The following is a 15,113-nucleotide window of genomic DNA, read 5'->3' as shown; positions in this document are numbered from 1 at the left end:
ATGTTTATGGAAGTTATATATGAATCTATGTTTCATGTAGAAAGTGAAGATCCTATGACTATTGTGTGAATTGTGATAATGTTGAAAGATTTGTCTCACTTACCCTTACACATGATCTTTTATGAATTGTCTATGATTATGCTAATGATGTTGTGTTAATAGAAAGGTTATTCTCATGAAAACACTATGAAGGTTATTCTCATGAAAACACTATGAATGTAATGTGAAAGGATTTCTTACATGAGTATGATATCTAAGGTTGAGAGGTAGTTCTCACTTTATTGAATCAATGACTCATGATATAAGTTGTATTGAATGAAGGGTAAAGTAACCCTTCACATATGTAAAAACAATTTACACTATCTATGTATAATTTGGGTAATAATGCTTAGCACCGAGAATATTTGGTAAATGAGGCAGAGGTCTTCCCGTTAATACAATAGGTCGGGTCTTCTTCGTATGTTCTCATAAGATAGAAACTCTCCCGCTAATACGATAGGTCAGGTTTCTAGAAGCAATCTCTCTATTTCATAACTATGTGCCCGTAGATAGTGGATCCACCTTGTAGCTATATATGTCTAGTTCTACCTTACGCAAATAGGACACCTTCTTTTGATGTGGCGTTATATGACACCGAATTCCGTGTAACTCATATGGTCTATGTCGGTTATTGTTATCCTCCCTATGTAATAAGATAATGAATATGACTTCAACTATACTTGTGATTTCTTGATAAGTTCTACTTAGTAGGAGTGGGGGTAGGGATGTCATTTTTACATTGCACAAGTAGTCTTTGAAAGGGGTTACTGGTTGGTTCCTTATGCTACGGTAAGACACGGAGGTATGTAAGTATGTTCAATGGATTGTTGTTAATACATGACTTTCCTTATGTTTAAGTAATGTACATGATTATCTCTATTAGTGACTGTTGATTATGATGAGGTCTAAAGATGATATATGTTACTAAGGTGATTTTAAAGAGGTACTTAGTATAGTTGGTATCATGGGATGTCAACTATACATTGCACAAGTAGCCAAGGTTCATATATATATATATATATATGATAATAATAGTGTAACATAACATTAGTAATGTAACAAATTAGTATTTAGATTAATTTTTGAAAAATCATATTTGGCAAGTTACAACATAACATTTATTTTTGATATAAATGCAATCAAAGAATCTAAAATACCAATAGACGTGATTTATACAGAAACCATACAAATCTAAATTGAATATTTGAAAAGGGGACAAGAACGATTGAAAAATGAAATATTTAAAGAAATTTTATCATATTAATATGAGAAAGAATAATAAGACGTGTTAATATATTTCATTAATATTTTTCAGTTACTTCACAACATAACTCTTAGATACTTGACGCATCAGCTACATAATATATGTCAAATCTTGTCACTGACGAACCATAATCTCTAGTGTTATCGACCTTTCGAAAAGGTTGACTTGAACACAAAGCCAATCTTCGAGAGTAGTGGATAAGAAAAAAGATACTTCAAAATTATTGATATTTCAATAAAATGTACAAAGTGACACTAAAATCTATTGTTAAATACTTGTTTAGTGCAATATAAACGAAGCAAAAAATTATTAAGAAAATACATCTTGACATATTGATTAAGAATGTACTATCCGTCATTTAATAGATTATAGATACTAAATTTGTTAAATTTCGTTTCAATCGTCATCTCAAAACGATCTTCATAATTAATATATAAAATTTGAGATAGTGATAATATTATGTTCGGACACGAATGTATTAATTAATTGAGAAAAAGATAATTCTTTAACAATTCTTTCAAAAAAACCGCAGGAAGCGCACCAAATTCACTAGTGACATAATAAACATAAACCAAATTGAAATATTTGACCACTAACCTATACTCTTGAGAGAATTTTTTGTGCAGATGCTTCCACTTCTCTCCCCATAATGTTACACCTAACCAAACTTGAAATTGTGTTCATCGCCATTTTAGCATCTTCCCACCTATTCCCACTAGCTAATTTCTTATACAAATAGCTATCAAATGTCATCCTTTGTACATATTCATCTCCACACAACTCCACCAATGCTTCTCTTGCTGCGTTATTACCATAAAACACTTTTTGTAGCACATCCAAGAACTTGAATGTAGTGAAATACTTGTCATCCCACTTCCTTAAATATTCCCTCTTCAGGTCGTCTTCATTGATCATGCTATCTCCACCCTCTGAAGCCTTAACTATTGCTTCCCCACATATTCTTCCGCTTTTTGCCGCAAAGTATATTCCTTCACCCGAACATTTTGTTACGTATCCGGCTGCGTCCCCTACTAGAGCGACCCGTCCACGGACCCTAACGGGACGCGGATGCTCTGGTATGGGATGAGCCTCTACTTTGATTACTTTCCCTCCTTCGATTTTTGATTTGGCCCGTGCTCTGATAGCATGTTGAAATGATTTGATATTGGACTTTGAGCAGACCGTGCCCGTCCCCACTGCCACGTGGTCACATTTAGGAAAGACCCACGCGTAAAAATCGGGCGACACGTCATTCCCTACGTACATCTCAGCTAAATTTTCGTAATACCCCATTTTGTCCTCGGGTAATTTGATCCTCTCTTGGAAAGCAATGGCAGTAGTGTAATTTCCAGCTTTGATCGATTTAGCTACACGGCTATTGGCTCCGTCGGCGCCGATGATGGCATCGACGGCGAGCTGATGCTGGCAGTTATCCATGGTGTAGTGAATGACGTACGGCTCGAGTGAGGATGTGGGGACCACGAGGTTGGTGACCAGTGCTTTGAGAAGATTGGCGCCGCTAGATTCAGCCCGCTGCCGGAGGAATGAATCGAGCACTTCTCGCCGGAGCATTGCGATGAATTCATGGGGTTTTAGGGTTTTACCGAAATCGACGACGAGATTTGATGGAGAAACGATTCGCATCTGACTGACACGGCGATCGATGAGATTTAATGGTATTGAGAATTCGTCGAGCATGCATAGTGGAATGGCACCGCCGCATGGCTTGGCTGTAGCTGGGCTTCGTTCAAAGAGGAAAGTTTCGATTCCGCCGGTGGCTAAAGCTTCTGCAGCTGAAGATCCAGCTGGACCGCCGCCGATTACAGCTACTCGAAGCTTGCAGACGACTGGATTTCGTTTGAAACGATGGGTTTGATTTTGTGGGTTTTGGATCTTGAGTGGAACTGGAAGACATCGAAGAGAGTGAAGATGAAAGTAAGTTTGGGCGGCCATTGCTGATAAAAAGGGGCTTTTTAGGGATTAAAGGTTTCAGATTTGGTAATGGTGATAGGTCAATTATAATGAGACTTTATAAACAAATTAAACGGTAAAGATGCTAAGATTAGTATAAAGAACTGAACTTTCGTTTATTTTAATCATATTTAATGTTTGGGGTTTAACCTTACTGAGTGATATGATTTTTCAGTAATTGCATGAATTATTATAGATAATTTTTATTATATATGACATGATATATTGTAGATGAACTTATATTTTAGAGGATTCATTCATTGTTTGAAGTTTTTTGTCTAATTTAATGTGGCATCGCATGAAGCGTGTTAATCTTAATAGCTTGTCATGTTACATTTGATATTATATATACATTTTAACTAATTATTTCTTTTAAATTCGAATATGAAAGGACTCTGAAGTTTAATTCAGCCAAGGTAACCTATTCCTTTCAAAAGTTTATATAACTTATCAAAAATTAATTCTTATATTATTTTAATAAACTATTACTTAGCCTGAAGTACACGTGCGTGTTCGAAAACTAGTTATTAAAAAAATGAAGAAGGGACTTAAATTTCATCCACCTTTCAACTTCCAAATACCTCTGATGTCAATACTTTGATTCAAAAAATAGCTTCGATATTAATCTTTTGGTTCATATTTGCCCTTAATTTTAATAGTACTAGTAAAGTAAAATCATTGAATATTTATTTATTATGTTGCCTTATCCGATTGGTTCAAATTTAAACTCTTATCAAATAAATAATAAAATCTCATATGGTTCATATTTTGACGTGATTATACTTGAAAAATAGTATTCAAAAATTTATTAATTTCATGTTATCTTCCTATTGGTCTATTTTAAATCAACCTTCAATTTATTTATAACTAAACTCATAACTAGAAATTCGATTAAAATTCATACTCGTCAAGTTCGATTGTTCATCTATTTTTTTTGTTTATATAAAATTTCTATCAGTTATTTAATTATCATGTTCATTCTCTCTTTTATTCTTTTTGTAATATCTTATCTTTAATTAAGATATCAGTGACTCATACTTAAAATGAACTTATGCGTTCTTATTCTTTTGATTTGTAGTATTATCAAGATTGGAGTGGGAATAGGAGAAAAAATTATTTTCATTCTTTAATTTTAAATTTTGGTTACACTCAAAGGATAAATGTAGGTACACGAGTACACAATTGCTTGATTAAATCATCTCCTATTGAATTAATTATTTTTATAGGCATAAGACACAAATATCCCCTTAAACGATAATCAAAATTTTAAAGACACGTCTTATTAAGTATAAATCACACATTTATACATTACATTGTGGCTTTCTAAAGGTGAAATGCTTTTTTATGTCATTTATCTTCTTGCCAAATGAACTAGTTTCTTCTATCTATTGGTCCCTCAACACCCAACCTATTATTTTCTAACCTAAAATTACCCCTCTTCCTAACTGAAAGATCTGTGAATCTCTACATAATTTTGTGACACCACATACCTTACCAAATTTACTCGACGCTGAATTTTCAGCACCTTTGTTTTTTTCTTAGTATAATAGTCACACCTTTCTTGTTTGTTTAAAAAAAAAAATCATAACAAATCCAAAGAAAACAGAACTTTGTTATAACAATGAGCATGTTGTGGTTCATAACAATTTTAGTCATCACTGTTTTCATTTCTTATTCCCCTGCTTATGCTTATGATAACAACCCTCTACAGGACATATGTGTTGCTGTTAACGACTCTCAGGCTGCAGGTAAATCATCCTTCTATAACACACATTTGTTTCGGAATGAGGCATAGTTTTTGTATATATGTTGTATAATCTGAATAATATGCTTAACTTAATTTTATTTCGCATGTGCAGTTTTCGTGAATGGAAAGATTTGCAAAGACCCAAAGTTTACAACAGCAAATGATTTCTTTGCTTCAGGTCTTAATGTTAGTGGCACTGCAGCACCGGGGTCTGGTGGTGCTGCTAAGTTTTTTACTGTCGACAACATACCTGGACTTAACACTCTTGGTATTTCTATTGGTCGTATTGACTTGGAACCTCAACGTCTTGCACCACTTCACACGCACCCTCGAGCTACTGAGCTGATAACTGTCCTGGACGGTATTCTGTATGTGGGATTCCTTGTCCCTGATGCTGCAAACTTCTTTAAGAGTCGTCTCTTTTCCAAAATCTTGTATCCTGGCGATGTGTTTGTATTCCCAATAGGTCTTATTCACTTCCAGTATAATGTCGGACACAAAAAAGCTACTTATCTTGCTGCTTTCAACAGTCAAAATCCTGGATTTATCTTTGTTCCTAATTCAATCTTTGCTTCAAATCCACCCATAGCGGATGACGTTCTTACCCAAGGCTTCCATCTTAGTAAGACACAGATTGCAGAACTTCGAAGGAAATTCTCTTAGGCTATATTATATGTGTCTAACAATGTGATTCTGTGTGTTTCTTTTTTCTGAAAGTTGTTTGCAGCACTTTAGCTGAGCACCAACGTCTTATGAAAACGTTGGAATAATACTTTACTCAAAATAAAATCAAGTGACAATGTATGTAACTATGCTGTTTCTTTGCAATATATACTAATTAATGAATAAACACCTTGTATAATATGAGAGTGGAATTAACATACTTCATAGCTATGTATAATTTCTGAAATAAATCAACAACTTGATTAATCAAGTGATGCACATGTCTTATGTTACAAATTCAGCCGGATCCAAATTGGTACCTCTCTTTATATGTTTGAGTCAGGGTACGTTAATTAGATGTACATATTGAAACTTGAAACAATCATTTCCTGCATCTGAAAAGAATACCTGTGGTATAAGACATTTGTTTCAGCAAGCAATTCATACAGTAACTTTTATGTGTGCATTCACCCTGCCACCATTCAATTTATAGAGAAAAAACACGTTTAGAACTGATCATCGGTCAACATTAGGTCTAATAATCATTCCTTACGCAAGAAGGTGATAGTCTCAATGGCATGGCCCAAAACAAGCATTTATTGATTCAAGGATTTCTTGTTTTTATTACAAGAAGTGCTTCTTTGTCCGCTCGCAACACTGACTTGAATTAGATTTCATTCAAATTGATATAGGTGTCCTGTGACTAATAATCTGCGAAGGGATGAGGGGGAATGTCATATCAATCAAAGATCAAACTCGGAGAGGGGAGAACAAATCATTTTTAAAAATTTTCATTTTGTTTTAAGGCCCCATTATTTAGGGCAAAACACATAATTGTGATCTTTGACTTGAGCTCATTTCACATTTACGTCCTCCAATTTATGACGTGGACAGAAGATAAGGCTGGGAAAGACCACAAGAAGCTGGAGAAGGGACAGGCCTCGAATCAAGGAAAAGAAATTAGAGACAAGAATCAGGGATACACAGAGTTGGCACCGGTAGACGCAAAGACCGAGTGAGTTTCCGCCGCCTCCCTCTCTCCGCCCTATAACTGAAAAAAAGGAGCACGGCGAAAAGCCAACCAAGACACTTGAAATTGTATAAAGTTGAGCAAGTAGTGACTCGAGTTCTATGTGGCATAATACATGTAAGACACAAAATGTCATGTAGAATGTGTGTATATATTTGCTCAACTTTATACAAATTTAAGTGTCTACTTACACACATTCAAAATGAAAAAACATAAATATAAAATAATACATAAATAACATATTTATGTATTATGCCCTATTATATATATACTAGTGAAAAGGTCCAATTGTCCTGGTGGTTTGCAAAAAGGTTTGATTTTGCCCTCTGTTAAAGCTTAAGTCATTGTGGCCCTGCTGTTAATAAGTGGCACAGATTTGCCCTTATTTTTCAACTTAACCAAAAAAATTATTAAAAAGGAATAAATTTTAAAAAATGGAGATGGGCCTAAATGCCTCTCATCTACTTTCTCTCTCCGGAATTATTTGTCATGTTCCGCTTATTAAAAGTCAATTTGATTAATTTTTAAAGGTAAATTGGATCATATCAATTCGATATTTTTTAAAAAAATTAGATATTTTAAAACTATATGAAAAGTACTATAAGTTACAATTTTTTGCATATTAATATGATGAAAAAATACATCTTAAAATGTTAGTCAATGTTTTTATAGTTTGACTCTAAAAATAGAAATCATAACAAATAATACCGAACGGAGAAAATATTTGAATTGGTACAAATTGAACAACCTTAACCATTGAGTTATCTTTCTTTAGGATGTCAAAATTGTTCAACAATTAGTTTATATCCGCCTTATACACCCTTAATGTAATTTTTTTCGCTTACATTTGCTTTTATTTTTAATAGTTCTCGTAAAGTAAAATCATTAAATCTTTATTTATTATGTTTCCTAATATGATTGGTTCAAATTTAAATTCTTGTCAAATAAATAATAAAAATCCAATACGATTCATATTTTAGACCTGCTTAAAAATAATATTAAAAAAAATATTAATTTTTTGTTATCTTTCTATTAGCCTATTTTAAATCAACTATCTTGTCCATCTATTATTTTTATTAATATTAATTCCTATCCAATTATCTTGTTCATTTCCTTTTTCCTTCATTTTTGAACTCTTATTTTTAATTAAGAGATATCATAGACTCAAACTTGAAATAAACTTAACTTTGTGATTTGAGCCAAATATTGACTTTGGAGTATTTGGGGATTTCAAGTTTGGCAATGCTAGTACTATTAAGTTATAATGAAATATTCTAAGATAGTGCCGAGTACTGAGCCATGATTTATGATATCGAGAATGGTCAAAGTCATACCTAGTGTATTTCATTATGTTTTACTTTTACGCTTTTCAAAAGGGCATTATACATAAATAAAAATATGCATTTTAATTTGACTTCAGCGGACAATTATATGTGTTTTTCAACTTTGCATAATTTTGTGACACCATATATGGTAAATCCAGCTACTTAAGCTTCGCGATCACAATTAATGGTGATACTTGACTCCGTTGATAGTTAACACAGAAAGGAAAGAGAGGAAACTGCCTCAGATTTCCATATTCTGGAAAAAAGTGGTTAAGAATGCCATCTATTTATTATACATAGAGACGAGAAAAAAATGTATCCTAACTAACTTGATTATTGCCGTTATACCGCTGGCAACAATACGATAAAATATCTAACTAACTTGGAGATCTGACTAACTATAGTTTCAATAGTATATAATTGTCTCATGTACAACTCCATTCTAGACCTACCTAAGACACATGAATCGCTGAATTTTCAATACCTTTTGTTTGTTTCTTGGTATAAATAGTCACACCTTTCGGGTTGTTTGGAAAAAAAATCATAACAAATCCAAAGAAAACTAAACTTTGGTATATAATAATGAGCATGTGGTGGTTTATAATAACTTTAGCCATTACTGCTTTGGAATAATAACAAGTTTTTGGATATACGTTGTATAATTTATGTCTGCTCTTAGTATCTGAGAAATATATATGCTCAGTTTCATTTTATTTCACCTGTGCAGTTTTCGTGAATGGGAAGATTTGCAAAGAGTCAAAGCTAGCAACAGCGAATGATTTCTATTTTTCAGGCCTTAATGTTTGTGGAAATGTAGTGCCTGGGCTTGGTTTTGCTTCAACTCGTGTGGATGTAAGCAACATTCCTGGACTTAACACTCTTGGTATGTTTCTTGGTCGTACTAACTTGGAACCTCAACGTCTTGCTCAATTTCACACGCACCCTCGAGCTACTGAGTTGATAACTGTCCTAGAGGGTTTTCTCTATACAGGATTTCTTGTCCCCTATGCTGTAAACTTCTTTAAGAGTTGTCTCTTCTCCAAAATCATGAATCCTGGTGATGTTTTTGTGTTCCCAAAAGGTCTTATTAATATCCAGTATGATATGGAAGCTAAAATTTTCCCCTAATTTAATTTTCCTCTCGGTCTTGCTGTTATTTGTTGAAAAGTGAAATTAAGTTAAAGAACTAATCAGCCTGTATTTTATATATAGATGCCATAACGTTCAGTTCTTTTTTCCAGATGAAAGTGACATATTGTTTCTCTTCTTGTAAGAGTTAACAACTTAAAATTGAAAAAGAAAAGAAAAGAAAAGAAAGATAGACTAATCAAACATTTTTATTGCCTACCTTAACTTCAAATAATAGATTCAAAAACATTGTAATCCACAATTAAAACAAGTAAAAATTATAGAGGAAATTAAATTCCCAATCATAGACCTTAACACTATTGACAAATGTAACACTTCATATAAAAATGTGTCTTTTAGATCCATACGGACATCAACAAGCACCGAGAATTTTCGCGGTTGGATCCCATTTGGTAACAAGGCTAATACTGTTTAGTTGTTTAGAACTTGGTATGTCCATTTTCTGAATTTGTTTTTTCAATGTTCTTTCAGTAGCTAGATAAACAAATTTAATGTGACTAGGAACCACACCTTTGAGTTGCTGAGCTGATAACTATCCTGGAGGATACTGTCCTTGCAGGATTTCTTGTCCCGGCCTGATCCTGCAAACTTCTGTAGAAGTCGTCACTTCTCCAAAACCTTGAATCCTGGCGATGTATTTGTGTTCTCATAATGGATCTTATTCACTTCCAGTATAATGTAGGACTCAAAAAAATCTATTTTCTCGCTACTTTCAACATTCAAAATCCTGGAATTTCATGATAACTAATTCAAACATTGCTTCAGATCTTCCTATTCTGAACGATTTTCTTGCAAAAGGGCTCCAGCTTAATAAGACAGAGATTATACTATTTGGAAAGATATTCTCTTAATATATATATATATATATATATATATTTATATGTTGTTAAAAATGTGATTCTGTGTTTTCTGAAAGTTGTTTGCAGAACATTTGCTGCTCATCAGCGTCTAATAAATATTGTTTTGTTGTATTTGGAGCGAACTTATAATACATTCATAGAAAGCTGACATTTTCTCAAATTTTCTTTCTTTCTCATACTTGCTGTTATTTGTTGAAAAGTGAAATTATGTTACTAAACTTAGGCTCTATACGTTTTATATATACATTCGATCCACAATTGGTACATTCTTATTAGGATCGAAAATAAGCAGATGTAACTGTGGAAGCTAACAAAGCAAACCTCGAAAGACCACGAGTAAGAAGATAACGAGAAATATATCAAAAGACACAAAGATTTAACATGGTTCGGTCAATCGACCTACGTCCACAAAGGAGATGAGCAATCCACTATAAATATGAGAGTACAAAATACAGAGGGAAACAATCTCTACCAATTCACTCGGAATACATGGGAGGTTCACACAAGTGATAACGTATCAAGCTTGTGACCACAAATTCTCCCCCTAACCAAAACTCTCAAAGCCCTTAAGACTACATTGTGAATGCTGATTAAGTTAGAAAGAACATTCCTCTATTTATAGAGTCCTAAACCTTTTCCTACAAGAAAAGAATTAGTCAATCCAAAACTTTTTTCTAAAAGGAAAACCTATTTATTGTAAGAAATTTAGGACAAATAAAACCTAACAAATCTCCCACTTAGCCTGAATTTCTGACGTCCACCTTCTTGACTTAATCTTCAACAACTTGCTTCTCTTCTCCATGATCTCCTTTGCAAAATTTATGTCTCAACACAGAGAACCTCTCTGAAACAATTTCTCCAACAAAATCTTCATTACTTTCAAAAAGGTTGCGGCTAGAATCCCTCTCCCCCCGTCAAGATGAACACCTCTTTCTAGCCTGGTTCAATAATCGATTATCGAACCATTAAACCTGACTTCATCATTGAATCAAGCTCTGATACCACTTGTTAGGATCGAAAATAAGTAGGTGTAAATCCACTGTTTATGCTTATGATAACAACCCTCTACAGGACATATGAGTTGCTGTTAACGACTCTCAGGCTTCAGGTATATCCTCCTTCAATAATACTTATTTGTTTCGGAATGAGGCATAGTTTCTGTAATCTGAATATGTTACTTTATTTCACTTATGCAGTTTTCGTGAACGGAAAGATTTGCAAAGACCCAAAGCTTGCAACACCAAATGATTTCTATTTTTCAGGTCTTAATGTAAGTGCTTGGGTTAGGTTTTTCTTTAAAGACCGTGAATGTAAACAACATGCCTGGACTTAACGCTCTTGGTATTTCTATTGGTCGTCTTGACTTGGAACCTCAACGTCTTGCACCATTTTACACGCACCCTCGAGCCACTGAGATGATAATTGTCCTGGAGGGTACTCACGTAGAATTTCTTGTCCTTGATTCTACAAATTTTTTTAAAAGTCGTCTCTTCTCCAAAATCTTGAATCCTGGCGATGTGTTTGTGTTCACAATAGGTCTTATTCACTTCCTGAATAATGTCGGACACAAAAAAGCTGTTGTGTTTGGCACTTTCAACAGTCAAAATCCTGGATTTGTTGTTATTCCTAATTCAATTTTTGCTTCAAATCCACCTATTTCGGACGACATTCTTGCCAAAGGCTTCCAGCTGAATAAGACAGATATTGCACTACTTCGAAAGAAATTCTGTTAGTCTTAGACCATATTATATGTCATTAAAAATATCATTCTGTTGCTTCTTATGAAAGCATTTGGAATAATACTTTACTAAACTTATAAATAAAGTTGCAATCTATTAAAGAACTAAAACAACCATGAAAGTAGCTTTCTCAATGATGCATCACATTTTGTACAATATTGTTCGAGAAATGATTGTGCCCTAGGTTACAAATTAAAAGAGATGCCAGTTGTTTTAACTTTCATATATGCGATATTTTCATACATCATGTAGTAAAAAAAAAGTCTCCTATTTTCACACCGAGTATTTTATATATATATATATATAAGGGTGGATCTATGGGTATCCGTGGGGTGCCACGGCACCCGGAAAAAACTTTGTATATATATGTATATTTGTATAAAAAAGTTTAATATATAATTATTTTGCCACCCACTAAACAATATGCTGAGTTGCCCAATTGACAATGCAGGCCATTTGCCACACGGGTAGCGCGGTTTCAATCCCTCTATGCATGCAGCATTAATTTTAGGAAGATGAAGCTTTTTCTTTCTTTTTTTTCCCCTTTTCTTGTCATTTTTATTTAACTTTTTCTTCTTCTTTTTTTTTTTGTTGTCATTTTTACTAATGTGTGACGGTTTTTAACTTGCTTCCCCTTCCACTCATTCTTATTTATTTATTAGTATTTTTTATTAATTTGAATTGACTTTTATTCACCATAATTAATTCTTAAGTTTCTTTACTTTTTCTACACGAATTATTGACATTTTGATATGACTGTCGCGTGTTTATTCTTTTATCAATTAATAAATACTGAATTATGAACGTGACATAAATATAATTAAGAATTTATTTAAATAGTAGTCTTATTATTATTAGAGTTCTTCATTTAAAGGTTTTTTCGATGTTCACCAACGTTCTTGGTAAGTAGGATGACTAAAATGAAATAAAATCTGTATTCTCTTTGTTATATTTTGCAACAACACATAAAATTAATATATTAAGTTAACACTATTAGATAGTTTATAAAAGCTCAAATTTTAGTATGAAAACTCCGTTTCCCCCCTCAAAGTTTCCACAAATAAAATCACTAATTTCTAAAAAGAAACAAACATTGAATTGCATAATTAGTATCTAAAAGAAAATATTACTAATATGCATGTCTAATCGATTTCTTTATAAAAATTGAAAAAGATAAAGAACTTGATTGTAACCTTAAATTAAAGCAACCGACTCGCTTTACTTGAACAATGTGGCACCCAGGGCCTTCAAATCCTAGATCTGCCTATATATATATATATATATATATAAGACAACGTTTGGTCCGCTAAGTGGCATAACTATAAACCAAAATTTCCTTTTAATCATTTTCCTTTCATGAAAAATTGTGATATTTATGAAAAATTACAACTTTTATGAAAAATTGTGACTTTAATGTAGAGTTGTGACTTTTGTGAAAAGTTAAGACTTTTTGAAGGGTTGCAACTTTTTCAAATAGTTGTAACCTTTTCGATAAGGCACAATAAACGTTTGTATACACTACCCTTTATTGTTTATAAATAGATGGATTTTCTCTAGTTTTAAAACAACGAAAATTCCGAACTACTTCTAAGACTTCACAATTTAATATTCTTGTACTTTGCTACTAACACCATTGCTTATGTTATAGATCCTGATATGTATTTTTACAGTAATTAATTTTTACTTAACTTATTAATGATAAATGATAAGATGTAATACTTTTCATATTTCGTTACCTTCTGTCTGATTCAATCTCATCTATTGCTGCTTTCGAATCGGCTGAAAGAGTATTTTGATGTCACTTAGGAGAAGTATAGGGAAGTGTACCTGCATTATAATTATTTTGTGACTAATAGTTCTTAAATATTATTTTATAAATTTTGTGATATTAAATTCTCGTGCAAAGCACAGATAGTTAAAAGTAATATATGCTGATCAATATTTTTAAGAAAATATCTGACTGATCAAATAAATTGTTAAAGTAATTAAATAAATTTGTAGAATCCACAACATTACTTTTTCTATATTTAATAACTATCCTACATAAATTTTAAAGAATTATAATATTAAGAGACATATAATTACTTTTTCATACTACACATTTTAAATTACAATATATAAAGAAGATGAAATTCATGTAATTGAGACAAATCAGAGGTGAAAATAGGATGTTTTTTTGTATGGAATATATATATTTTAGGATGCTAAATTACCTCTTTAAATGTATAATACAGTAAATTAGCTTGAAAATTCACCTGATATCCTTTTTTTTTTTAATTTTAAAAAGTAAGTAAAAACACAATCATTCACGTTAAAAATTAAATACAATGAAATTAAACCAAAATCTACTAAAAATGAAAAAGAATAGTGATATATAGCACAATCTTTATAGTATTTTCGGGTGATAAATCAAATATCTTATTTAAATAAATAAAAACAAAACAACATAAATGAGTGTTTAACTCTAAATATAGTCAATTTGAGGACTCTTATTGTATATATATTAGACCAAGAATTGTCAAAACTGTATTTACGGAGAATAGACAAAATTGTACCTAACCTATTTACTAGTATATTTTACTTTTATGCTTCGTATCCATGTTTAGAAGTTCTTCAAAACCCAATCTTTTAATTGGTGCATGTGGAACTCTTAACCCTATACTAAGCCCTATCAAATAGACTTGTACAAAATTTGCAATATATATATATTTTAATTTTAGCATGTGATTGAATATGTAATATGAAGTTATGATTTTAATGTAGCCTTTGAACAGATAATTTAAAATTATGATTTTATATTTCAATTTCTCTGAAAATTAAAAACATGATTTAGAATTTCAAATTGTGATTTTAATTTTTTTTCCTAACAAAGACTCATGCCCGACACGAAAAGATTGTGTGCACCATGTCAGTGGATTATATTAAAAAAATAATCGATTACTACTTTTATTGACCACGAATCTTTACAAAATAATGTGTATTTTGAAATTCTGCAATCACAAACATTTAGTTAGAAAAGGAACATGGAGATATGCAATCTGTCAACGCGGTATTTTAGGATATTTCAAGAGTCTTGTTTATGAATCATGATAGGCTTATTTAGTAACGTAGTAAAAAAATTGAGAAACTTTTGATATTTTTTACAAACATATGGGTGATTTATGTTTATATACATAAAAAATACAATATAAGAAATTTAAATTGCATATTCAAATCAAACGTTAATCTCATATCAATATAATTTAAAAATACATAAAAATAATCAAATCGCATATCCAAATAAAAAACTCGCAGGTTGAATATAAATATTAGTTTTTCAGATATAC

General features: G+C 32.0%; 2 protein-coding genes and 1 pseudogene across 2 annotated transcripts; 2 read left to right on the top strand and 1 right to left on the bottom strand.

Annotated features, from left to right (window-relative positions):
* Window positions 1–1,760: 1,760 nt before the first annotated feature.
* On the bottom strand, window positions 1,761–3,543 carry LOC101266160 (geranylgeranyl diphosphate reductase, chloroplastic-like). Its single transcript, XM_004229642.5, has one exon. It carries the CDS (start codon window positions 3,254–3,256, stop codon window positions 1,901–1,903), a length of 1,356 nt encoding a protein of 451 aa, XP_004229690.1. The 5' UTR covers window positions 3,257–3,543; the 3' UTR covers window positions 1,761–1,900.
* Window positions 3,544–4,775: 1,232 nt separating this feature from the next.
* LOC101265862 (germin-like protein subfamily 1 member 17) lies at window positions 4,776–5,883 on the top strand. The gene is made up of 2 exons (XM_004229641.5): window positions 4,776–5,022; window positions 5,134–5,883. Exons 1-2 carry the CDS (start codon window positions 4,896–4,898, stop codon window positions 5,682–5,684), a joined length of 678 nt encoding a protein of 225 aa, XP_004229689.1. The 5' UTR covers window positions 4,776–4,895; the 3' UTR covers window positions 5,685–5,883.
* Window positions 5,884–6,565: 682 nt separating this feature from the next.
* LOC101243749 (germin-like protein subfamily 1 member 17) lies at window positions 6,566–11,781 on the top strand (annotated as a pseudogene).
* The last annotated feature ends 3,332 nt before the right edge of the window (window positions 11,782–15,113 follow it).

The sequence above is a fragment of the Solanum lycopersicum genome, chromosome 1 (assembly GCF_036512215.1).
Source record: "Solanum lycopersicum chromosome 1, SLM_r2.1".
NCBI classification, from domain to species: Eukaryota; Viridiplantae; Streptophyta; class Magnoliopsida; order Solanales; family Solanaceae; genus Solanum; species Solanum lycopersicum.
This window is presented reverse-complemented; position numbering and strand designations above follow the sequence as displayed.

Excerpts from the sequence above, each read along its gene's own strand:
- LOC101266160 (XM_004229642.5), bottom strand. The coding sequence starts at position 3,256 with ATGGCCGCCCAAACTTACTTTCATCTTCACTCTCTTCGATGTCTTCCA.
- LOC101265862 (XM_004229641.5), top strand. The coding sequence starts at position 4,896 with ATGAGCATGTTGTGGTTCATAACAATTTTAGTCATCACTGTTTTCATT. Across the intron at positions 5,023-5,133 it reads TAACGACTCTCAGGCTGCAG|TTTTCGTGAATGGAAAGATT; the intron begins GTAAATCATCCT and ends TCGCATGTGCAG.